The 25,922-nt window shown below is 39.8% G+C and overlaps 2 protein-coding genes and 1 long non-coding RNA gene across 7 annotated transcripts in view; 2 read left to right on the plus strand and 1 right to left on the minus strand.

Moving 5' to 3' along the window:
- Nucleotides 1-1,697, minus strand: part of LOC310922172 (centromere protein K-like) — a 35,237-nt gene extending 33,540 nt beyond the window's left edge. Inside the window, exon 1 of one of the 2 annotated variants that reach the window (XM_083882587.1) lies at nt 1,628-1,697. In XM_083882587.1, the coding sequence (XP_083738713.1) occupies nt 1,628-1,630 (3 nt within the window). In that variant the 5' untranslated portion in view covers nt 1,631-1,697. Of the gene's footprint in view, nt 1-1,536 lie in introns of both variants that reach the window. The other variant, XM_083882588.1, reaches the window with a different exon arrangement.
- LOC310922067 (peptidylprolyl isomerase domain and WD repeat-containing protein 1-like) lies at nt 1,629-8,769 on the plus strand (the record flags this gene model as incomplete). The annotated part of the gene is made up of 3 exons (XM_083882387.1): nt 1,629-1,866; nt 5,905-6,025; nt 8,500-8,769. The coding sequence occupies 3 exons, from the start codon at nt 1,629-1,631 to the stop codon at nt 8,711-8,713; spliced, it is 573 nt and encodes a 190-aa protein (XP_083738513.1). The 3' UTR covers nt 8,714-8,769.
- Nucleotides 8,770-8,772: 3 nt separating this feature from the next.
- Nucleotides 8,773-25,558, plus strand: LOC310922175. Of its 4 annotated transcripts, none has more exons than XR_014592323.1 (6): nt 8,773-9,041; nt 10,133-10,228; nt 18,626-18,807; nt 22,021-22,102; nt 22,672-22,854; nt 23,899-25,558. It is a non-coding gene; the product is annotated as an uncharacterized lncRNA (long non-coding RNA). The 4 variants fall into 4 exon arrangements; XR_014592325.1 differs by lacking the exon at nt 22,672-22,854 and having other exon boundaries at nt 23,899-24,026; nt 24,486-25,558; XR_014592324.1 differs by lacking the exon at nt 22,672-22,854.
- Nucleotides 25,559-25,922: the final 364 nt, after the last annotated feature.

Here is a 25,922-nt window from a genome sequence, read left to right on the forward strand (position 1 = left end):
GAATAAAATGGCAACACTTAGTCTTCCTGGCAAATTTGTTGCATTTAAAGTGGAACACTACAAAATCTAGGTTACCATGATCTTATAAGAACTAATGAGCATAGATTTTGCAAAGGAAAATCATTATCTTCTTAAGAGTCTTGGAATGTCTCCATAATATAAACAGAATCAGTTCCCATAATTTATAAGACTTCTGAAATGCTTCCAGCAAAGATTGCTCAGAAAGAAGAAACTAAGAAAGAAACTAAGCAGTCTTAGTTTTATCTGAGACCAAAAATTGTTAAGGACACAAACAAAGAGGGTCTGGGGGATAGTGAGGAGGGAGAAGAATAAAAGAAAGGGGAGAAAAAGAACCCCATGCTTTGGAAATTTGAAAGGGGTCCTGGGGTGGGATAAAAACCTATTCCACCCGTGTCCCCTGCATGGGGATTAATACTACAATTAATCACCATGAAAGCATTATATGAAATAAAACTCTGAAGAGAAAGCCAGAAAACCTCCATCATAGAAAAATAATTAAGTGATTCTGTTGTTAAGTTTCTGGAACAATTTCATATAAGATTTTGAAATGTACACACTGTGAGACATGACACGAGCCAAGCTGACTTGCAGTCCTCAATGCTGTGCTCTTAACTACCTTACACAGTACACACACTGAAGAGTCACTTTCAGATGTTATTTTCTTGTAGCTTGCAGTTTTCTCTATTCCAGTATGGTTAAACTATATTTCTATTTCCACACCATACCTGAAAGCAAGGGGTTTTTGGCATGAATACTAATGTGTTAGTTTCAACATGTTATTCCTTCTCACCTTGTTTAGGACTATATAATTAGGTAAAAAATACACACATGTCCAAGTGTAGGCTCTATGCTAGCCAAGGCTTTATGAAAAAATCACAGAATGGGTCAGGTTGGAAGGGACCACAGGGGGTCATCTTGTCCAACTTACACTTAAGCAGGGTGACCCCAGAGCACACAGCACAGGATTGTGTCCAGATGGTGTTTGAGTATCTCCAGTGAGGGATACTCCACAACCTCTCTGGTCAATCTGTTCCAGTGCACGGTCACCTGCACAGGAAAGTTCTTCCTCATGTTCAAGTGGAACTTCTTGTGTATCAGTTTCTGCCCATTGCCTCTCGTCCTATTGCTCAGAACCAACGAGAAGGGCCTGAATCCATTCTCTCGGCACTACCACTTCATAGACACATTAAGAGGGCGAAATGCGTCGTGATCAAGTTCAAAACAACTAGCAGGGGGAAGACGGTGAAGGAGGGGAAAGGACACTGACAGCAGGTCTGTGAAAGTGAAACCAAGGCACTTATGGAAGCAAAATATCAGCAGGGTACAAACAACATCGCAAAACCGGTGAGACAGGGAGCCCCCGCGCCCCCGACGCGAACCCCGGCAGCACAACGGCGGCAGGACGTGAGGCGGGACAGCCCCGCTCACAAGAGGGATGAACGTCGCCCCATTCCCAGCCGGGAAGCCAGCACCCTCCCTCCAAAGCAGCCCCATGGCCCCAGCGGCCGAGAGCACCTCCCTGCCCCGAGGTGTCGGAGCGCCGGGATCCCCCCAAGCGCCGTGAACCTCCCGGGTCTCCCCCGCTGCCGCTCCCGCCCGTTACTACCATGGCCGCTTCCCGCCGTCCGCCCCGCGGCGCACACGTCACTCGCCGAGCGCCCGGCGCGGCGCGGGTCAGCGACGTTGGCACCATGGGGTCCGCCGAGCCCGAGCCCGGGCGCAAGCGAAAGCCTCTGGAGGTGGAGGCAGGCGGTGGGGATCTTGCGGCGGTGGACGAAGAGGATGAGGAGGAGCGCTGGGTCGGGCCGCTCCCGGGGGAGGCCGCACAGGCGAAGAAGAGGAGAGGTAAGGAGCGGAGGTCTGCTCCGACTGGGGTCGGGGCGGTGGGATCGCCCGCAGGCCCCGCCGGGCGGGAGCGGCCACGGAGTGAGGGCAGATGTCGGGAGCCCGTGTCCTGGAGCTGTGTCTCGTGTATAAAATGGGCACGCTGGGCGGAAACTTTGAGTGCGGAATTACAGGACTTGGGTGCCAGGTGCTGAGAAAGTTGTGGCCGTTCAGCCTGGAGAAGGGAAGTTTGCTTGGAGATCTCATGGCAGCCCTCCAGTATCTAAAAGGATTTAACTTAGAAGGAAGCCGGAGACGGACCCTGCGACAGGAAGTGTAGTGATAGCACCAGGAGTAACTGGTGCAAACTGAAAGAGGGGGAATTCAGGTTAGCTATAAGGAAAAAATTCTTTACTGTGAGGTACTGGCAGAGGTTGCCTGATGATTTTTTGAGTGCTCCAACCCTGGCAGTGTTCAAAGCCAGGCTGAATAATGCTTTGAGCAGCTTGGTCTAGTAGGAGGGGGCTTGGGACTAGATGGTTTTTAAGGCTTATTCTAGTCCCTTAATATTTTATGATATTAAGACTTTTGCTTCTTTTGGAGGACACTTTCAGGCTAAGAGCCCTTCTGTGCAGGCTGGAGCTGTGCTGTTTATGGATGTGGAGTTAATCCATCTTACAGACCACTGCCCTAAACTGCAGCAGCAAGAGAAGCCTCTAGGCTGTATTTTGGCACACGGTATTGATGTGTGCAGCAACTCCCAGCTCTCTGGGTATCACTTTAAGTTTTCTTTAAGTAAAGAAAACAATGTTCAGCAGATGTAAACATGCAAATTCAGTAAAAAATACCATTGCACAGGTGTTAACAAAAGCACAGAATCTAAAAATCAGAAACAAAACTCAAAATCAGATTATTTTAGGTCAGCCAGTTAAACAATGAAATAGGTTGATACCAGCACTTAGGATTTAGACTACAGGACCTCTGTGGGACCACAAATCTCATAAAAACAACAGGGGTACACGTGGTTTTAGAATGAAATGAGGCTCAGATGACCTTCTGTTTTCTGGCAGTAACTTAAAAATTGTTAATTGACTTGGACTTTTTGGAAACAGTAAGACAGTTATGATAACAGTTGCTTTAAAAAGGGAGAGCTACATGGGTTAAAGCAGCATTTGAGTGGCTTTAGTCCACAGAAAATGTATAAGTCTGAGTGCAAAGCCAGAGCTAAAAGCTCTATAATTATGCTCACACAAAATCCTGCCTGTTTTTTACTAAAGTATGAGTAAGCAATACAAGGATAAGTAAAAGAGAACAAAATGTAGATGTAACATAAAAAAACCACAACAAGAACAAACACAGATTTTTCTTTTTACTCCGTGTATTTCTTGAATTTGAACATGTTTATCTTGAAAATCTGCCATCGGCTTCGATGTACGAACGCAGTTACATGCACAGAGATGTTATTACACACGTAGCATATACAAAGTAAGTACTTTTGTTTTCCATTGTATTTCTTCATCTGGGGTGTATTTTTGTGTATGCTAACAAGTTTCCATTGTAGAAGTTTTATGATGGAAAGTTACAGTGTCCTGAGGTGGTTTTTAAAGGGTGGTGGGGTTTTTTTTAAAAGCTAAGTGGCTTACCTAGAAGCAAGACAAAAGTTGTTTTTATAGTCTAGAGGAGGGTCTTAAAGTCCTTGTTAAAATATGCAGGAAATACAGGAATAAGATTCTTACTCTCTCTGAAAAAATACCATTCACCAGAACTGCAGAGATTGCACAGACATGCACACATAGTAACTACCGTGAAACCAGACTTAAAATAGGAGTTATATTTACATATTCAAAAAGGATTGTGTTTCTTCAGTTTAGGCTATGAATTTTTATAGATTAATCCAGAATGAACTAAAATACCTGTTTTGTTTTTCCAGGAGTTATAGTACCCATTCAGAAAGACTGTCACAGTAATTTCTTGAGGTTTCATTCTCTGCACAGTGTGAATTCTAGTGCAAATTACTGTCCAGTGGGAAGGTGCATAATTTTTGCATCTGTTTTCTTGTTATTATTTTCCTTTTGTAATTGTAGAACAGATTTTATCATAACAGCTGGTCATGATGGACATGTAAAATTCTGGAAGAAAATAGAAGGGATTGAGTTTGTTAAACACTTCCGAAGTCACTTGGGTGAGAAGTTGCTCTTTCTTAGCTAAAGGACCTCACTTTTTCCTCTCCCTTGCTCTTTGTTGTTTGAAGAGAGTGCAAATAGAGAGAGAGAGATTCTGGGCTTCCTTTAGTGAAGTTAGAGATTAAATGATATCTACCACCTTCTTTTTATTCCTCTGTCCTGTTACATTTTGCCCCCAAGCTCTAGCAGGGATAGGATGAAAATGAAACATGGGACTCTGCTTGCACAGATCGCCTTCAGCCTTTGCATTGCCTTGTGCCCTGCTTGTGGGGACAATATCTGGGTCATAAGTGAACAAGATACACAAAAGTGTTCACAAAATCCAGAGAAGTTTAAAAATATGTTGCTTCGCGTATCTGTCTCTCAGGCCAGCCCAGCGTTCGGCTGGACCACCCTGCTAGCTCTGATACGCCCAACAGTACCTTTGCGTGGGTCTTTGGCTCCGCAGTACCTTTGCCTTGGCTGTCACGGCCGTGGTTCGAAAGAGGGGACACTCTCAAGGCTCAGGAAGAAGGTTTTATTTGGGGATCACAGGGCAGTTCCTGGTTCCAGGCCTGTGCCTCTGGAGAGTGACCTCGGGCCTGGTTTGCAGGGGGTTTTTGTTTACCAGAAATCTCAGGGGTGGGCACGTTACAAGACCAATGAAACAAAGCCAGGTGGGTAAGGCCAAATGCAATACACAACATTAACAAATCAGGTGAATTGAGATGGGGTCCTCGGAGATCCACCAATCACTGTCCGGCACCTCTCCGAAGGTTTTGGGCCTGGGGGTTGATGGGCATGGGGGGGAGAATATACATTGTGATGGGGGAAAATACAATGGGATGACCGAAACTCTGGGCAGAGGATTAGGTTGCCTTGGCAACTCTTATCAACTTCTGATAAGAACAATCCAAGACAAGAACTTTACCTGGCTAGGGTTAAAGTCCAAATCACATCAAACTTACAACTAAAAAACCTATGAAACAATTTCAGCACCCCCACAAAAATATGTTGCTTTAAATAAGGGTACCTCAGTCTTTTTTTTTTCCCTTGCAGTGTGGAAAAAAAGCAGTTATTTTCATCTGGAATTACTCTAACTGTAGAGTAAATTCTGCATTATTGTTGTAATTATCAGATGTATTGCAATTGAGAGAAACTTTAACCCATTTTTCTGAGCTAATGAGTACACAAGGCTTTTCAACACTATGCTAAGCTTTAAATAGTCTGGACAGAAAATGCTGTTCTCAGCGGTGTTAGAAATTATGATATGCCTAAAGGAAAAAAAATCCAGTTTGATATGCAGAATGTTACTGTAAGAAAAATATTTAATAATAGGTAGTAAAAGTATGGTTTTCTTTTAGAGTTTCAAGAAATATTAGAGTGTGCTTTTGATCTTAACTATCAGCTTTTTATATATAGAAGCAAAATATGAGAACAAAACCTACCATGTGAAAATCAGCATTGTGAGAACTTTATGGAAGACTCAATTGCTGAGTAGTTTTGAGTATCGTGGGTGTAATAGTCTATAGAGTTCTGTTGCTTTTACTCTGTTGAGAGATGCAAGCTGAGGAGCACATGATGTTTATCCCATCATAATGTTCTCAATTTTCTAAAATCAACATTTTAAACTAAACTTACTGCCATTATAATAATTTACTATGTTTTTGGTAAATTGTTCATTATCACATACCTGAGTCTAAACACTGATAGACTATAAAGTGTTGTTTTGTGAATTTTATTTTTTAAATAATATTTTATTGAAGTCAGGTAGAGTTTTAAGTGGAAAAGGTGACAAAACAGTTGGGAAACAGGTTTAAACCTCTGTAGGTTTTCTCTTTGTAATACTGAAGTAAAGGATGCCCTTCCCATTTCTTAATAGTATCTCAATTCACAGGTGTCATTGAGAGTATTGCTGTTAGTTCAGAAGGGGCATTATTCTGTTCAGTTGGAGATGACAAAGCAATGAAGGTGTTTGATGTAGTCAACTTTGACATGATCAAGATGCTGAAACTTGGGTAAGTTACTTAGTTCTCTGAAGTGTTTGTTGGGATTATCAGTTGGGGTTGTTTTGCTAAAAGATAAGTCAGTAATTTGGGGTTCTTGAGTTCTTCCTCTTCCCTCATGACCCAGTCAGATCAAGTTGAGTAAATTGCATTGTCTGAAATGAATCCAATGGCTGGAGACTGCCTGACTGAATAGAAAAAATTACTACTGCAGTAGTAAAAGAGAGGAGTAGGAAAGGAGCTTCCTCAGTTGTAGAGGTGGTTTCTCCAGGAAAGAGAACCCTGGAAAAATGCCTTGGGAAACCCCGTTCAAAATGCAATAAGCAAGAAGCTTATTCACATGTTCAAGCATGCAAATCATTACTAGAAGGTTCCTTGTTCTCTGTATTACCATAAGTTAATTTTTGGTGTAGGAATTTTAATATTCTTAATCGTTCTCCTCTATTAGACCCTTCCCTCAGACCCCACCTTAACTCCCCACCCACACCAGGGTGTGTAAGTACCCGTCTGACCCTAGAGCCCACCTTTTGCCTTTGGCCCCTTGTTATTGTCTTGTTCCAGTTCACTCCAATACAGTGAACACCTTATTGTTTGTTGTTTTCATATTATTAAAATTCCTTTTCGTACAACTGGATCGAGGCTGTCTCTCTCTAACAAGTCGCCTTTGGGGCTGAGTCCTGAGGAAACTCAAAGGAGTCTGATCGTCCAGGCTCAGACACCCGGGAGTTTCACTCAGTGTTAAATATTATGCACAAAGATGTGGGGTTTCTTCAAATATTTAGCTAGGCATAATTTTTTTCTGTTGTTTGGCACTGAATTTAAAAATTCTAGCCTATTAGTACTTCCATTAGAGAAGGGATTTGGCCTGTATGTATTGTCTCCTTTGTTGTCATAGGGATACAATTGCCTTTTTCCACTAGAAGCAATACTGTTGTTTTCCTTACTCTTGTAGCATTTCTGTAGTTACACAGTGTGTAGCTAAAGGATCTGGGAGAAACAGGAATGGATGTTACTGGAATTATAACAATACCAAAGAAAAACAAGCTGTTTTTAAAACACTGTTAAAAGGGTGGATTTGAAGGGCTGGAGGATCAATGAATGCTACATCAAGAACAGTAGAAATACTGATTTCTCCACAAGCCTTTTAGAATTGGAAAACATATTCTTCATAGTCTATGATGTATTGGTTAATTTTGAAACTGAATAGAAGTATAAAGTCAGGGGGGAATGCTTTTATATAGGAACATCTAATAAACGCATATGCTATCTGCTTTGTTTGTTATGGTTTTAGTATCATCCTCCAGATATTGTACTTCACCTGTAGGAATTGATTCCTTCTTGGCTGTCTGTTCTGGAAAAATTCTGGTTCGGCTTAATCTTTTTGGTTTTGCTGTTATTTTTGACATAGCAGCCCTGTACTGTTACTGCATAATTGGTAAAATTATAGAAAAAAAAAGAAAATAATATTCAAAAAAGCACCCCTGATCTTCAGAGCTTTCCAGTTCTAAGTAATCTGTACACCGTGGCTCTGTGCAAATCCCCATGCTTTATGCTTCTGGAGTGATCTGGAGAAGATTGGCTATTTCTGCAGAGACTTCATATTTATTTATTTGATCCTGTTTTTTCTAATGAACCTGAGATGAAGTGTTTGTTTCTCTTTACTGACAGACATTGAAAATCCAAATTATTGGTGTCTGTCATAATGTCAGAATATCATCAGTCCATCAGTATCTGTTAGTTTGATTTGCGAAAGGATACTAAACATGAGTTTCCTATGGAGACTAATTTTTTTGATGTTTGCCATTTCATTTGAGTTTTAGATTTCAGAATCTTTGCTTACAGACTTTAAAACAGACATAACTTATATTATTGACTATATCTCTGAGTTGTTTTATTTACAGATTATGCTTTTGCAAGTAGCAAATGAGTTCCTTCTTAAATGCACTCACAACCCTTATTGAATATAGGATGATTGTCTTAATTTTGTTTGTATCACTTCTTGGAGATTTTGTGGTTTTGTGTTTTTTTTTCTGGAAAGATCTAGTTGAACTTTTCCATAAGTGTATGGCAGAGGTGCAGTTGTCTTCATTTCTACTGACTCATTACGCACTTAAAAGGTGGATTAGAAACAGTATTGACTCATATAAGTTGAGTACTATTTATTAATGCCACTTGGGCTTTTTATCTGGATTTCTGTCCAAATTCCTCCTTTTTACCCACTTTCTACTTTGAATATCACAGCCTCTTTACAAAACTATATGGAAGGAACAGAAACTGGTAGTCATTCACTGAATGGTATTTCTTGGTAAAGCTTGTCTATAATATGCTGAATATTAGCAAGATATGTATTAGCAAAACTAGTGAGTAAAGTTTAAAATTTGCTTCTGATGTTTGATTTCAAGTTTGCAGCATAACTTGGCTCTTACCGGAATAAAACCATTCCTTATTTATTTTAATTTTTTTTTCCTTTCTACTCTTTGTTGCAGCTACCACCCTGGCCAATGTGAATGGGTCTATTGCCCTGGAGATGCCATATCTTCTGTTGCAACATCTGAGAAAAGCACAGGAAAAATATTCATATATGATTGTCCTGGGTTGCAGTGTAGGATGTACACAAAGTATTTATTCTATCACCATCTTCATGAACTGTTGAAACCAGGTGGGCTAGTGTTTTCCCAGGCCCCCTGCCTCTTCTACTAATGGCCTTTGGAGTGTCTTCTGCTAATGGTCCATTAACGCCTTTGGGGTGTCTTCTGCTAATGGCCCATGAGTCACAGGTAACTCCCTCCAGGAGTTATCTCTGTTAATGGGCCATCAAGGACCCATTTCACACTTCTCATGCTATTGTGAGATGCTCTGCCCAGGGGGAGGAGCCAAGCATTCTCACCTGGATATAAGCTGGTATGTGGGACAGTGCAAGGGCACTTATCCACTGGATTCCCAGAGGAGCAGGGCTGCCAGACCTTTCTACAGGATCACTGCTTCAGGAAGAGCACCTCACCTGGACTGCTTCCACCATCCTGCTCAGGTTGTATTCTGACTCTGTCAGTGATCCTTTGTGTTATTGCATTTATTTTATTTTACTTCTACCTTTTTTACCATTCTTCTTATTAAATTATATCTCTGACTTGGAGCCTCTCATTCGTTTTGCTTTCAAACCACAACAATGATGGATGAGGAAATAACCAGCCACTTCATGTTTTTTATAAACTCCATATGTCCCTGCTTACTCAGATATGCCTGAACCCTGTCTACAAAGTCAAGTCCAGAATGATTGAGTACTGGACTGGTACTCCTCATGAATATAAATTTCCCAAGAATGTGAACTGGGAGTATAAAACGGATACTGATCTACATGAATTTGCTAAATGCAAGGTTTACCCATCCAGTATAAGTTTTGCTAAATGCAAGGCTTACCCATCCAGTATAAGTTTTTCACCTGATGGCAAGAAAATGGCCACTCTTGGGTCTGACAGAAAAGTTAGAATTTTTTGTTTTCTGATGGGAAAGCTCATGAGAGTCTTTGATGAATCTCTGAGTGTGAGTTTTGTCTTGTTTCTCCTTCTTTGAAATGTTTTCCCTGCTTACTTGAATTTGTTTGCCAGCACATTCATGTAAGCTATCATTTCCTTCTAAAGGCAAGCTTCCTTCCTATATTTTTCTTGCAAAAAAGGCCTTCTGTGTTCTCTTGCTTGTCTCAGCTTCCTTTGCCCCAAAATGAATTCTTACTGGTTTATGTTACCTGCATAGTGAAAGCGTTGTTGATTTTCATTTGTGTTTTCATGCTGTTGATTACATTTTACTAGAAAGCAATTGTGGAAGATGGTGAAAAAATGCCCATTGCAAATAACATCATAATAATGAATTAAATTTGTCGTCTTCTAAGGAACTTGATGGACAACTGCATACTTTCATGTGCTTAAGCCTAGTCCTACAACATGCCTTTTCTATCGTTAAAGTAAAGACAGTATTACTTCTATTTACTTAAATCCTTCAGTTAAGTTTGAGAGGAGTAATCTCACTTGAATTCAGTATTTTCTAATAATGTGAATCAGTGTTTTACTGGATAAAAAGTTTAAAATATGTTAATATAGTAGTGCTGGGGTTTTTTTTTTGTAGATGTTTACTGAACTTCAGCAGATGAGACAACAACTGCCTGACATGGAGTTTGGCCGATGTATGGCAGTTGAGCGTGAGCTGGAGAAAGTGAATGCAGTAAGATTAATTAATATATTTTTTTATGAAACTGGACACTTTGTTCTCTATGGAACAATGTTGGGCATTAAGGTCATAAATGTAGAGACTAGCAGGTAAGTTCCAGTGACACACATTGAGATAAATTTCTGTTTTAAAGTCTTTATTCAATGAAACTTAGAGTATATTTAAAACTTGATATGACTGTGGAGGTGTCTAATCTTTTTGTGTTGTTATTTGAGAGCCTTACATTACACTGTAGAGAAGGTACTCCCATTCTTTGTAAAGAGTCACTGCAGATTAGAGCTTAGACAAATGAGGAGAAAACATGGCAAGCACACATGTATTAAAAATGTGTAATTAATTAATATCTGGCTAACTGGATGGGATAATGTAAAGTAAAGGTGGATCATTTAGTTGGGATTTTATCGCATAAGGAGGCTGACTGGTAAATTAAGGTAGCAAGTTTAAATAGAGAAACATCATAAGAACAATTAGTAAATAATGGTTTTGAGAGGATTTTGAAATTTTGCTCTGAATATTAACAGTCAAACAGGAGATATTCTCCAACTGTGAGCAGCTGAACATTACATCTCTTTACATCTTGTACTTCAGATGTATTTTTATCTTGGGAAAACAAGAGAACATCAGAATGATGCAACTGGCTTTGTTCCAAGGAGTAGCAAAGAAACATCGTGCAGCGATCACTATAGAGATGAAGGCATCTGAAAATCCTGTTCTCCAGAATATTCAGGCAGATCCAATAGTAATCTGCCCAGCTTTTAAAACGACCAGGTTTTACATGGGGGGTGTGTGGTTCTTATTTAAATAGCTCCATTCTTGTATTGATTTCTCTACATTATTTTTTGTTTTTCTCTTTGCACCTTTCTTGTGCTTTTTGTAGTTGTAAATGCAGCTTTTACAAAGGAGTCCCTTTATATTGCAAGTATATTTAGAATTTTTATCTTGAACTATCTATACATTAAATAGAAACAGCTGTAATTTTTTCATAAATTTTTATTCCTCCTGAGGCATTGAAGACTGTAGTCAAAATAGATAGTGCTGAGATAATGTAGCTAGGACTTCCCTTTTGCTAACAGAAGCCAGACTGAAGGAACTGATAAGGAACTGATAAATCATGAGAACTGTCAAACTAGGGCTTCTGCATCCTGAATAATCAATAGGCCCTATGAACACAATACAATCATAAATCAAACAGTCCTGGGAAAAACAGGATTTAGCTGTCATGAACACTAAAGGTTAAAAAGTCAGAGCTGAGGAAGACAATCTTACTTCATCATTTTGGGACCCCACCCCATTAAAAAGACCACCGACCCATTTCAAAGAACAAACTACGCATGCTTGATGGCTTTTTGGGCTAATTACCATACGAAGCGGGGAATGGGAGGTATCAGAGCTATGAATATGCATTTGTAGTTTGTGTATTCAATACTCCTGAAGATAAAAGACCCTGTGATGATCTGTAAATTGCGCGTGTGTTTCTGGGAGCTATCCCTCACGCTGCCCGGCGTCGTAATAAACATACACTTTCTAACTTTAAACTGTTAGAGAGTCTTTGTCCGTCATAGTTGGATATTGGTATTAGATCAATGTCCATAGTTTTTTAATAAATCATTTTGGCGAGCCAGCCAGGAGAGCTGCTCTTTCTGGCCGTGGGGCCGGTGGGGTCTAGGACCCCTCAGGGAGCCCACCCGGAAGTTTTCGGGGTGAGGGCTCCTCAGACCTTACCGTCCACCCGGGGAAAGACCTGAACCTCCTGGAACTACGGACAAAAGGTATGTTTAAAGAAAAATGTATTGAATGAAGGTACCTTTGAATAGAGGCGGCTTATAAGTCATAAGAGACGTCTTATGCAAAGCAGAGGCCTGGGTTTTGGAATCTCCGAGGAGTATTGTTGTTGTGTTGTTGTGTTCCAGGTAAAGCTGGTCACTTGTTGGCTGCATTCCAGAAGGGAAGCAGCAGCAGCATAGAGATGCTGGTATTGGGGGCGTAGTGGCTCCATCTTTGGTTTGTCCAGGTAACGCTGGTCACTGTGGGCTGCATTCCAGGGGAAAGCAGCGGCAGCACAGAGCTATTGTATTGGTTCCAATTTGGCTTGTAGTTTAAAGGTGCACTTTGGTAATTCATAATCTGAGAGGCTAGCTTGAATTTTTGAGGTGAACAGGGTCCCGTTTTGAGTTGCGGTCGCGAACGCTGGATGTGTGTGTATTCGTGTCTGTTTGGGTTTTCTTTGTGATTAATTTGTGTACCGTATGTGTGTGAATTGTGAAAGTTTGTGTTGTAAGTGTTTTTGTTTTTAGTGCTTAATTTGTGTACCGTATGTGTGTGAATTGTGAAAGTTTGTGTTGTAAGTGTTTTTGTTTTTAAGAGATTTTAAAACCCCCGCCGATCCGCGGAAGGATATCTCTGCTGAAAAGCAGAGGAATTCGGGGGGGATGTGCTTGGGCCGTGACTGGAGGGTGTCACGGAGAGCGCTGTAATTTCTGACTGCATAACTGATAGTGTGATTTTAATCAGTGTGCTGTTCAATAGAAAAACATCTGTGGGTGGGTAAACTGTTTATTGTTTATTAAGGAAAAAAAAAAAAAAAGTTTTGGGTGGTTTTTTTTGTGTGCTCTTTGCAAGCATTCTCCTGAGATATCACAGTGATCAGGCAGGAATCTGGGTTGTCCCGGTAACCGGCAGGGAGATTTGTTGCCTCCGGCTGTATCTTTGAAATTCTGAAAAAGCCTGATGTGTTTGTTTTAACTATTGTTTGTTTGTAGAATACAGTTTTAATTGTAAAAAGAGCCAAAACTGCCTGATCGAGAAACCCCCCGCTTTTTCCTCAGTGCAAAAATTTGTGGAGTGTTTTTGAACCCATTGTTTTGTGAGCCTAAAAAAAATTGCTGTCACATAAACAGGTTTTGGTGAAGGGGGACAGTGTATAAGAAATTGATTGCAAATTTTCTTCAATTGTTAACTTTTTGTTTTAAGCACAAGAATTGGAAAGCTGGTTCAAAGAGTTCCCCTGCCCAGGGATGGAATTTCAGAAACCCTAAAAATTAATAACCAGTAATTTGAATTATGTGTCTGGGTAATCGCGTGGGTTTTTCTTTTAAATAAAAAGAATTTTTCCTTTTTTATGTAAACACAAATTCTTTCTTCAACAGCTGGTGCTTCGAGCCTTGTTTTAAAGAAAACATATTGCTAACTTTTTGTTTTAAGAATAGAAGGAACAAGAATTGAAAAGCTGGTTCAAAGAGTTCCCCTGCCCAGAAACGGAATTTCAGAAACCCTAAACATTAATAACCAGTAATTTGGATTAAGTGTCTAGGCAATTGTATGGGGGTTTTCTTTTACAAAATTGATTAAGGTCCCCTTTTCCTCAATTGATTTAGAGATTTGGGAAAAGGGTGCTAAAGGCTATCGAAGTGATCCAATAGGGGTTGCTAAGAAAATGAAGTTTGTAATCAAGCAGCATTTACCAGATCCCAATTGCTGCTTGATGCCATAACAGAAAAAAAAGAAATAAAATTCTTGATAAGACACCGGGGCAATAAAACCCTAACACCTGTAACCAGTAACTATGTAATAGTAAAAGAAGCGGCTGGCCAACCTAAAAAAGGCTTACATTTACAAATCATTGAAGTTTAAATTGGGGAAACAATAGAGAATCCATCGATTTTTATATGCCTAATGCTCCATCTGCACTTTTGGGCAGAAATCTGCTAAAGCAGCTGGAGGCAAAAGTAATATTTAAAAATAGAAAAATTATTTTGGAGGTAAAGAATCAACAATATGTAAAACTGTTAAGTTTAATGTAGATAACAAAAAAATTGAAAATAATAATAATAATAATAATAATAATAATAATAAAAAGAAAATAGATTAGGTGTTTCCTGGAGTGTAGGCTCCTGACATGCCGGCAGGGCAAAGAAAACTTTTTAAAGATAAAACTACTGAAGGAGTGTCAGTTTAATTTCAACACTCCTATCGTGCCAGTAAAGAAGCCTGACAAGTCATAACTTAGCTGTTAACAAGATAACTGAAGGCTTGTATTCAGTAGTTGCTAACCCTTATATCTTGTTAACTCATTTATTGTTTTAGATGTGCAGATGCTTTCTTTTGCCTCCCTCTCCATAAAGCCAGCCAGAAAATCTTTTCATTTGAGTCCTTTGAGGTGGTCCTTGCACAGGAGAACCTCAAACTGGATGGAAGATATTTGGGGAGCAGCTTGCAAACAGTTGCTCCAGTATGCAGAAGACCTCCTAATAGCTACCCAGATCCAGGGAACATGAGTGGACTGGACGGTAAGCCTCCTAAACTTTTTGGGCTCGCAGATCCCAGAAGAAAGCCCAGCTGATGAGGCAAACAGTCATTTACCTGGGTTAAGAAAGCTATTCAGGCCTTTGACCAGCTAAAGAAGGCCGTCATGTCAGCTCCAGCCCTCGGACTTCGAGACGTGAGTACACGGCTCCTAAAGGATGGCCAGAGTGCCTCAGAATTCACTCTAGGCCAGAAGATGCCTGTGCTAGTGTCCCATAGAATGTCTGCAGTCCTTGAAGAAAAGGAGGACATTAGATCTCCCCACAGAGATTCCTAATGTACCAAGCTAAGATTGTGGTAACTAACATCGTGAACCCAGCTTCCTTCCTCAGCGGGAGCATAGGAGAACCAGTGATCCACGACTGCCTGGAGACCATCGAAACCACCTACTCCAGTCACCTGGATCTGAAGGAGACCTGGTTTACTGACAGAAGCAGCTACGTGGTCAGTGGAAAGAGGCATGCTGGGTATGCAGTTACCATCAGCAGAGAGGTAATAGAGTCTGGACCATTGCCCACCAACACCTCTGCACAGAAGGCTGGACATCTACTCAAGGTATGCCTTTGAGGTAGTCCTTGCACACGGAGCCATTTGGAAAAAATCCTAAAGCTGCTAGATGCTGTGCAACTACTTGAGAGGATGGCACAGATCGCATCAAAAAGTGAGCTCTAATTGGAAGAATATGCTGGTGGACAGAGAGGCAAATGACGCAGCTAAAGGTGAGGTACCCGATGAGACAATTGAGGCAGCACTTATCCCAGATGGAAAAATTTCAATTAAAGGTAAGCCAGTATATAATATAAAGGATTAAAAAAAAAAAAAAAAACAACAAAACAAAACAAAACAAAAAAACTTATTAAAGCAGAGAAAGCAAATTATAATCAGGAAGGGTGGGCCATGACAGAGAAAGAGAAGCTTGTAGTACCATCCTATTTGTTATGGCCATTAGTGCAATGAGAACATGGGAAAACACACTGGGGAATAGACATCTTGTATAGTTATTTGAAAGAAAGAATTGTGGCCAGAAAGTTACAAGGTACAGTGATACAGGTAACCCGTCAGTGTGGTCTTTGCCTCCGAACTAATCCCAAAAATATCCCAAAGCCTAAAATGGGACAAATTGGGAAAGGCTGTGGACCTGGGCAACAATATTTTACAGAGCTGCCCAGGAAGGGAGGATATCGTTACCTATTGGTGTTAACTGATACCTTTTCAGGATGGCCAGAAGCCTTGCCTACTAGAACGGCTACAGCCCGAGAAGTAACCAAAGCACGGTTGCAAAAATAATACCGGGGGTAGAGTTCCAGCCACCATATCCCCAGATAGAGAGCCACAAGTATATGGTGGCCCTAAATAGACAATTTAAGAAATATGTCGCTGGAGCTCAAAACAAAAAATTAGACAACCTAGAAATTAAGTCTTTTGCAGAAAAGTTCTTGGGACCACAGTGAGAAGGAGCATTCCAGATGCTTCTTACTACTTTCACTACAATCAAGATCAAAGAACAGAAGGCCTGGATCCATCACTCCCGAGTGAAGAAAGCTCCAAAAGGAATCTGGAAGATCACACCAGGCGACGATGAACTAAAAGACCACCGTGAAGCTCACTGAGAACCACAAATAGATGGACTAATAGTTATTATAGACACTATGTGGAAAGTTGTAATTATTGCTGTAATAAGCTTAACCATAACAAGGGTCAATGCAATACTGCGTAGGTACAATGTGACTGAGATAAACAGGTGCCAAAGAAAAGCTTATGATGCTTACTCTCGTAAGGCTTTAAATAAGATGCTAAGGGTTATGGGAAGGAAATGTCCTCCATTTAGACTCAAAATAGAGGGGTGTGCAATAAAAGAGTATGACTCAAATACCTGTAATAGAAAGGCTGTGATCCCCAGGTGCCATCTAGAGATCTCTCACTGGGGTGCTAGGAACAGGGTGGGAGTATTTCACCTATAACCCTGTGACTAGTACAGTGACAGCCTTTGTTTTAACTATACATGCCAATAGTCCCCTAAAGATTAAATCATGAGGGAACTGTATTGTACCCTTCTGAACACCGAATGTGAGCACAAGAAATTGAAGGAAAATGGCAAACTGTTAATCTAGAGCCCTGTACTGCAAGAAGACAGTTAAGATCTGTCACTTTGAGACGAACAAAAAAAACTTCACTGGTGTATACAGGGCAAGGTTGTGTCTGTCCAAAGACAGCATGCTGTGTTTGCAATTTTGTTAGAATTAAGGGATGTGATTTTTCCTATCGGGCTCCTGTAAGATAACCCATAGGAACATCCCAGATTGAAAGAAATCTTAAAGGAAATTAAAGAAGAGGGAAGAAGGACATTAATTACAATTCACTATGACACAGAAACCATCAAAGGAGTATTTAAGAGGCTTGAGGAACATCTGTCCCATCACTGGTGGGATGCGCTTTTGGGTGGTCTCCAGGAGCAACTGGTATACTAAATGCCTTAGTCCACCCTATAGTTGTGTTGCTTATTTTGGTTAGTATAAGTTTAGTTTTATCTGTTGTGATGCTTGCTTGGAACTGAAGGATGCTACGACGAATAGCAGCCTTAACCTCATTATCAAAAGCGTATGGCTTGGTCTTAAGAGACACTAGCTGTACAGATTGGATTGATGAGAAAGACTCTTTTGAGTAAAAGAATTTACTCACTTTAAAAAGAGAAGTGGGGAAAATGAGGCATTGAAGACTGTAGTCAAAATAGATAGTGCTGAGATAATGTAGCTAGGACTTCCCTTTTGCTAACAGAAGCCAGACTGAAGGAACTGATAAATCATGAGAACTGTCAAACTAGGGCTTCTGCATCCTGAATAATCAATAGGCCCTATGAACACAATACAATCATAAATCAAACAGTCCTGGGAAAAACAGGATTTAGCTGTCATGAACACTAAAGGTTAAAAAGTCAGAGCTGAGGAAGACAATCTTACTTCATCATTTTGGGACCCCACCCCATTAAAAAGACCACCGACCCATTTCAAAGAACAAACTACGCATGCTTGATGGCTTTTTGGGCTAATTACCATACGAAGCGGGGAATGGGAGGTATCAGAGCTATGAATATGCATTTGTAGTTTGTGTATTCAATACTCCTGAAGATAAAAGACCCTGTGATGATCTGTAAATTGCGCGTGTGTTTCTGGGAGCTATCCCTCACGCTGCCCGGCGTCGTAATAAACATACACTTTCTAACTTTAAACTGTTAGAGAGTCTTTGTCCGTCATAGTTGGATATTGGTATTAGATCAATGTCCATAGTTTTTTAATAAATCACTCCAAGAAGATGATATCCTTTTGTTCTTGTTGAAAAAAAAACCTAAGTAAGAACATTTAAGAAACTAACCAGATTTTATAAAGAAACAATAAGTAACTGTATGCATAAAAAATATAATAGAGAAAAACTTCAGACCAGAATCAAGACTTGGTAACACTAAGGACATTAAAGGCAACCAAAAAAGAAGAAATCATCTTCCTGTTCACAATTCGGTTTTTAGGTGAGATGGAACCAAACAGACAAGCAATTTCAGAGTGGTTAGTAGCTGATTTGAGAGGTCATAGCCATAGAAGTTAGAGATTGGTCTGTCTGTTATGCCTTAAATTTGATGGGTTTCTATAGTTTTATATTAATGCAGTATTGGAATAAGGGTTTATTTTAACTTTGTAGCACAACTACAAAGCACAACTAATCCTTTTGGCATAAAACCTGCCAATTTTGAGTATAGCAGAACAGCCTGATATTCTCCACCTCATTTTAAAGAAAAGATGCTGAACTAGTGCAGACTCCTATTGTAAAGGGGAAAGTTTGAAGATAACAGATTATTAAAAGTTACTTGGATTTGCACGTAGTTTTACTGGAATTTGTGACTGTGGAAATGCTGGTAACACAACACAGCAGTGCAATGATAGACTGTCTATGAATTGTTCTTGTACATTTCAAATTGAATTGAGTGTTCAGCAGGTTGAATAATTATACTGATGTGTTGGGTGCAGAGCGGTGTGTATTTTAAGAGAAGAAAAGGAAAAAGCAGTTAATCTTCTGTTCTTCTGTTCTTTTGTGCTTCAGTTTACTAAATGTGAACCATAAGACATGAAGAGTGCAGATTCTGACAGAGATGTATTTATTGAGAAACCTTCTAAAGAAGAGGTGATGGCAGCCACTCGGGCAGAAGGTCCCAAAAGAGTGTCAGACAGTGCCATCATCCACACAAGCATGGGAGATATTAATATCAAGCTTTTTCCTGTTGAGTATGTACTTGCTGTTTTTTCTGTTGTTTTGATTTTGTTGCTTTCTTCTGTTCCTTGTGGTTGCAGTATCCAAGACTTATTGTTCTAGGCTGACTTTATGATGCTTGTATTCCCAGTCGTCTGTTCTGTTTGTGTTGGATATTGTGTTCTGTACCTTTATGACTGGTTCTGAGAGCAAGGGGGGGAAGAAGAAGGGTGCAGTTTGTTTTCAAAAACTGCACACTCTTCTCCGCATTCCACTCCTGGACTGTGTTGTCTTTAGCACAGAGACAGCGGGACAGAGATCTCCTTTGCTTTTAGTTATTTTTTAGCTGACTGAGGCAGAGAAGTTCCCTGAACTGTTTTTTTCTCTTTTTCTTGGGACTGTTTAAACCTGCTCTGGACTGAAAAACCCAGAAGAGCACCGGGAGCTCACACCTGTGGCCCACCACGGCCCAGGATGGCATTTTCCATCACTGGAGGGACTGATAAGAGACTGAGCAAGCTGAGCTACACCCATGGCAAGGACTTTTCTCAATTTTGTGATCTCTCTTCAGAGCAGTGAGAGGTTTTGTTGTTTCTTATTGTTCATTCTGTATGCTCATGGGTACTTTGTTTGTTAAATAAAGTTTTTTCCACTTTTCTCTAAGATTTTTTTCCTGGACCAATTGAGGGAGGGGCCATTTGGATTTGCTTTTCCAGAGGGACCCCATTTGGAGGTTTCCTCCCAAATTTGCCCTAAATCAGGACACTTATCTCATGCTAGAAATAATTATTTTCTTTCCCCTTTTCTACTGTCTTTGTTTCATGAGTTTCTTAATATGCCAAGGTAGAAATGTGACTCTTAACAAACAAAAATAAAGTAGGGTAAAAATAGGTCTAAATAACAGTCTGGGGCACAGGAGTTTTTGAAATTGTATTTGAGTTTATTTAGTTGTTGGTTCAGGGAGGGTATTCCTTTCTTAACTTTTGTTCTTGGATAGGTCATGATACTCTTCTGTGTAAGCTCTGTATTGCATAGATTTTGAAAAAGAATGATGATGGTGGCAGCAGCAGTAGATTTGGCAGCAGGTCTGTGCAAGCCAGAATAATATTTGCAACTTCCAAATGTGGCCAGTGTACTACACTTTGTTATTGCAGCTCCTTTAAAAGCAATACAACATTTATACGAGCATATAATACTAGTGTTGTATATATCCAAAACTAGGCATAGAATTGAAAAGTTTTATGTGTGACAATTGCTAAAATCAGTGTCTTCCTCTTTCCTTTGTGATGCAAAAATTGCAAATATTTTGTTATTTAACAGGAAATTTATATAATATATTGTGATGTATAGAAACCTAAATGATGTAGATGTACTCCCATGCTTTTCCAAAAACAAATTCATGTTTGGTCATAAGCACAGGTAAGGCAACCTCAATTCTACCCTCTAGGGCTACCAGACTTACTGCAGTCTTTACCAGTGTTTCCTTGCATCAGGCTCTAGTTTCTGGAATTCATAATTATAGTAAATAGGTTGAAGTAATGGTACAGCTCTTGCCAGTGAGTGACAGGCCAAGCTACATTAATTCTTTTTTTTTTTTTTTTAATTTTCATGCTAATGTGTCATATCTGCATACACAGTATTGCAAGGTGCTTCACTGCTATGTTCTGTATGCAATTTTAAATACAGCATTACTAGGGTTGGTTATTGTTAGATTTGTCCTTTCTTATTGTAGTATTTTCTCCCAGCTGAGCTTTAATTTAAAATCTCATTAGTGTGATTAAAACTTTAAAGAAGAGCACATAGGATATGGCTCTGTACACCCTTGAATTCTTCAGTCATTTTGTTGTGAAATAAAATTGTGAATGACTGTGTACTGCTCAACAAGAACTGTGACTATCATCTAGTCTCTTCCATTAGTTATGCCATTGATGCTCTTTTGCACAAGATAGCTTAGAGTGTCACTAAAACCCAAGCTAATGTTCCTTTTCATAGTTAGAGTAACTCTACAGCTGTGGACTCAACTTGGCCATTTTCTCCTTATTGGGAAAATATGTGACTGTGTAAACCCATCAGTGTAGATCTCTGGCTGCTAATCATTTTTATAATAGCTGAAGAGCTGCCATAAAAAAATTTCACTTTGGTAGTAACTCTCAAGTAAAAAATCAAATCACAAAGGTGAAGTGGTTGGCCCTTTTTATTTCATCAACAATAAGATTCCATCTCTTCACCAAACAATGTTGGTGAGTAGTTTCAAAGAATAACTGACTCTACTGACTGCAAGTTCTATAGTAATAAAACATTTTAATTTTACATTTTTACTTCTCACATGCAACACTCAACACCTTTGCATGTATATCTTAAAAGAAGTGTAGAGGCAAAAGAGTGAAAAACTTTCTGCTTATGGAGCAAACATAATTTATCTACAAAACGAGTAGTGCAGATAGAAAGCTGGGGAACCTATAGTCAGTGGCGCCTTGAACTAGGCCTTGAGGAGACAGATTTGGTTTCCGGCTCTCATGGTTTAACCCCAGCCAGCAACTAAACCCCCCAGAACCACTTGCTCACATCCCCTTTAGTGGAATGGGAGAGCACTGGAAAAGTAAGAGTGAGAACACTTGCAAGTTGTGAGCTACAGACAGTTTAATAGGGAAAGCAAAAGGCATGCACCCAAGCAAAGCAAAACAAGGAACATGGACAGGCAGATGTTCCACTGTCTCCAAGAAAACAGGGCTCCATCACATGGGGTGGGTATATGGGAAGGCAAATCACCATTACTCTGCATGTCCCCTGCTTTTTCCCTCAGCTTTTATATGCTGAACATGATGCCATATGTGCAATGGAGCATCCCTGTGGTCAGCTGGGTTCAGCTGTTTCAGCTAGGTCCCCTCTCAATTCCTTCTACAGCCCCAGCCTCCTCACTGGTGGGTTGGGATGAGGAGCAGTAAAGGCCTCTGTGCATAAGACAGTGCATATGCCCTGCTCAGCAACAGCTAAAACATCCCTGTGCTATCAATATGGCTGCTGCCTTTCTGTGTAATAATGTAGCTTTGTACTTCTCAAGATTTTTGCTTTCAGCTCTGGGTTTGAGGAGGTGGAGATTTGTTTTCTCCTTATTTGGCAAAATCCCTTCCTACAGAGTCCTGAAACACTGCACAGCACAATAGGTTCTTAGTTCCAGCTGAAATCTTTATGGCCTTGTCATCAGACAAATATTATTATAGCCTGTGTTTTCTGTTACATGATTTTAGGTGCCCCAAAACAGTGGAAAACTTCTGTGTGAACAGCAGGAATGGTTACTAAAATGGACACATAATTCACCATATCATCAAGGTAACTTGCAGCATGTTAATTTTTTGTTAATTTACATAATGCACTCTGGTGGTCAGTCCTATGTTAACATTTCCCTTTTGCACACAGGATTGTTGGACTGGCTTTAGAGTTCCTTGTAAATTCTGAACAACTCTGATGTTCTAAACAGCTTTAGCACTTACTAAAGTTTAGTAGTTTTTCTGCAACTGATAAGGTAGCAGAAAACTGAAAATTGAAAGATGAGTTGTTATCCTGCTTGAATTACAACATTGCTTCATGTCATAAGGCCTTTCTTGTAAGGCTTCTTATTTCTGTCACACCAGAATCAAGTAATAGAGCCTAAGAATTTGCAAAAGGTAGAGATAGTCAGGTTTCTGTCCTTCACTAGCAGGAATAGCAGGTAACCTTGCTTTTTCACAAGTACTTGATAGACACTTAAAAAAGCCTTAAATGCTTTCTCCCTTACACACAACATTTTAACACATTTTGTTGAAAGGTTTGAAGTAAGTTTGAAAAAATGTCACCTAGCATATAACACTACTGGTTATGTATTCTATGCAATAATGTGATAACATATAATTTCTGTGCAGGGTTTCATGATTCAGACTGGTGACCCAACTGGTACAGGAATGGGAGGGGAAAGTATTTAGGGAGGAGAATTTGAAGATGAGTTTCATTCAACTTTATGACATGACAGACCATACACACAGAGCATGGCTAATGCAGGACCAAATACCAATGGATCCCAGTTTTTTATAACAGTAGTGCCAACTGTAAGTAATACTAAAAGCTCAATTTAAGGCCCGAGAGGCTACCTAGATAGTAAAAAATCAACTTTTTTCTCATAAAAAAGGAACGCACTAGTACTTGCTTTACAAAGAAATGATGCACACAATGTGTAGTATGTAGGCTTCACTGAAACTGTCCCTTACGAGACAGAAATACTTTTCCATCACTTGTGATCAAGAGGCCTTTTGCCTTTAAATGGAGTGAGGGTGGTATAAAATTCCTAGGCATGTTTGCAATTATGTATTACTAGAGTATCTTATGTTAATAACACTGGTTTAAACTTGATGGAAACCTAGATATTGCTTAGATTGTTTGGGGTTTGGACATGGTGCCAGGATGTCTGTCTAATATTGTCTAATTGTAGCTATATAAAGAAGCCATTGTTCAGGTTTGAAAATTTCATTTGATCTGTATATAAGTTCAGAGCAAACAGTAGAAATTTTGGTATGTGAATCTAAGACATAAAAACTAAATCCTTAAAAGTAACACTTAGAAAAACTACATTCTTATAGCACTTCAAAGTTGTAGTGGTATGCTTTTTGGTTTTATCAGTTTTCTGTATTATTTATTCCTTGTTTTATACTGTTTTTTATAAGTTATAATGGTTTGTTCCATGTACCCCTATGTTTAACCCTTTATGGTTTACCCCAGTTATTGTTTTTAATCAATCATCATTTATGTGACACCTGGTTCCAGTCCATCACCTCGAAGCCTCACCCTGGGTCTAGAAGGTTCCAGTGAGGGTGTTGAGTGATTGGACAGGGTCCTGGTTGTCCCCTCCCTTGCATTATTGATTTGTTATATTTGTTATTTATGTACAGAGTCACACCCTTCACACCCTGGATTGGTTCCAAGCTGTACCCTACTCCCTGCTCCTCCCCTGTTTATAAGGTGCTGTACAGAGAGGAACCCCGCTTTTGTGGGCAAACTCTCTGGGTGTGAAGTCCCATGTGGGCTTAATAAACCCCAGCTGAAGTTCCCCATAAGAGTCCTTCCTTTTTTCCTCACCACTGTTCACGCTTCTGCAGGGCAACGACCCACAGGATCGGGGACGTATCCCAGGATATGGAACTATACCTATTCTGCGTCTCCGGTGCCAGGGCTAGCCAGGACGCGAGACATGGGTCCCGAGAGACACACCAGACCACTGCACAAAGTAATTTAAAAAAACACCCATTTACCATAGTTCTGAGGTTTATTAAATTGTGTGAGAGCTTATATTCAAATTTGGCATACTATATGAGTATTGAATTGGGTAGCATTCTGTACTGGCACTTAAAATTCCTCTGTGAAAATACCATGGAAGAGAGACTGAAACAACATTTCTGTGAACTGAGAATACACTTTAAAATAAACTATACAATGCTACTGCACTGGTAGAATGTGACTTCTGTAGTACTTTAAGAAAGTAATTCAAAAGGTAAGTTCAAATGCATATGAATATGTGTTAGCTGCATTCTAGATTTACCTGCATGCTAGTATTTACAGGGTGTTAGGTTCCATAGTTTGGACACACAAAATGTATCCATGTACACTTTCTTTTTGGTTTGGTACCTATCTACATGCTGCTTTCTATTTTAATATGCTTTTCTTTTTCTCCTATGCTCTCAAACAGCCGTGGCTTGACAACAAGCAGAGCGTGTTTGGATGGGTGACTAAAAAAATGGAAGTTGTTCAGAGAATCTCAAATGTCAAAGTCAATCCCAAAACTGACAAACCCTATGAGAATATCAGCATCATTAATATAACAGTGAAGTAAGGCAGGTCTTGAAAGTTCCAGCTTAAGCAGAAAAAAACTGAGCATGTGGGACCCAGAAAGGGACCTAGGAAGAACAAACATTTTTGATAGTTCCTAGATATAGCTGTCCTGGGTTGTAGTGTAGGATGTACACGAAGTTTTTTATTCTATCACCATCTTCATGAACTGTTAAACCAAGTGGGGCAGTGTTCTTCCCAGGCCCCCTGCCTTTGGGCTATCTTCTGCTAATGGCCCATCAACGCCTTGCCCATGACTCAGAGGTAACTCCCTCCAGGAGTTATCTCTGTTTAATGGGCCATCAAGGACCCACTTCACAACTCACCATCCCATTGTGAGATGCTCTGCCCAGGGGGAGGAACCAAGCATTCTCACCTGGATATAATCTGGGATTAGGGACAGTACAAGCAGCCCTTACCCTCTGGATTCCCAGAGGACCAGAGCCACCGGACCTTTCTACAGGATCACTGCTTCAGGAAGACCACCTCATCTGGACTGCTTCCACCATCCTGCTCAGGTTGTATTCTGACTCTGTCAGTGGTCCTTTGTGTTATTGCATTTTTTTTTTTTACCTTTTTACCTTTCTTCTTATTAAATTGTATTTCTGATTTGGAGCCTCTCGTTTTGCTTTCAAACCACGACAATAGCAAATACCAGGACAGTGCAATCACCAGTTCTACTATTTTTAATGTACCTTAAGTGCCCTAATTCTGTATTTCTGGTAACTGTATTTTAAAGTAAAAACAGCTGTATGTTTCTTAGAAAGTCTACTGTCTTTCTTGCATCTCTTCTATGCAAAATTAAAGATAAAACCCCCCACCATGTCCCATGATAGTTTGTAACTTCTTCTTGTTTATTTGCATCTTTCATATTTAATTAATCTGTTTCACAGTACTGAAATCTTTGACAAAGGAAAAGGTCAGAAATACTAAGTTGAGTGAACTTCTCAATCCTTTGTACATGTATCAAAAATTAGATTAAGTTATGGTACTGTTTGCTATGAAAACCAAACATTGTAATCTACCTCTGTTCTTTAAAAATAGTGTGTACATATTTTCTCTGTCCAAGAGCAATGATCAACTCTTTAAATGCCAGTGTATAAAGTCCTTTGCAATTTGTTTGGTTTTCCAGTGACTTTTTTCTTTCCATGTTAGCTTTCTCTTTATTTTATCCAAGTGAGGGGGTTTTTTCTGGCTTCATTTTTAGCCAAAGTCCTACAAACATTACTGCTTCTACTGAAATACTTAATTTATTTTAAGCTATGATAGTCATCTAAAATAAGCTTTTCATCAGCCT

Source organism: Zosterops lateralis (assembly GCF_965231275.1).
Source record: "Zosterops lateralis genome assembly, chromosome: W".
NCBI classification, from domain to species: Eukaryota; Metazoa; Chordata; class Aves; order Passeriformes; family Zosteropidae; genus Zosterops; species Zosterops lateralis.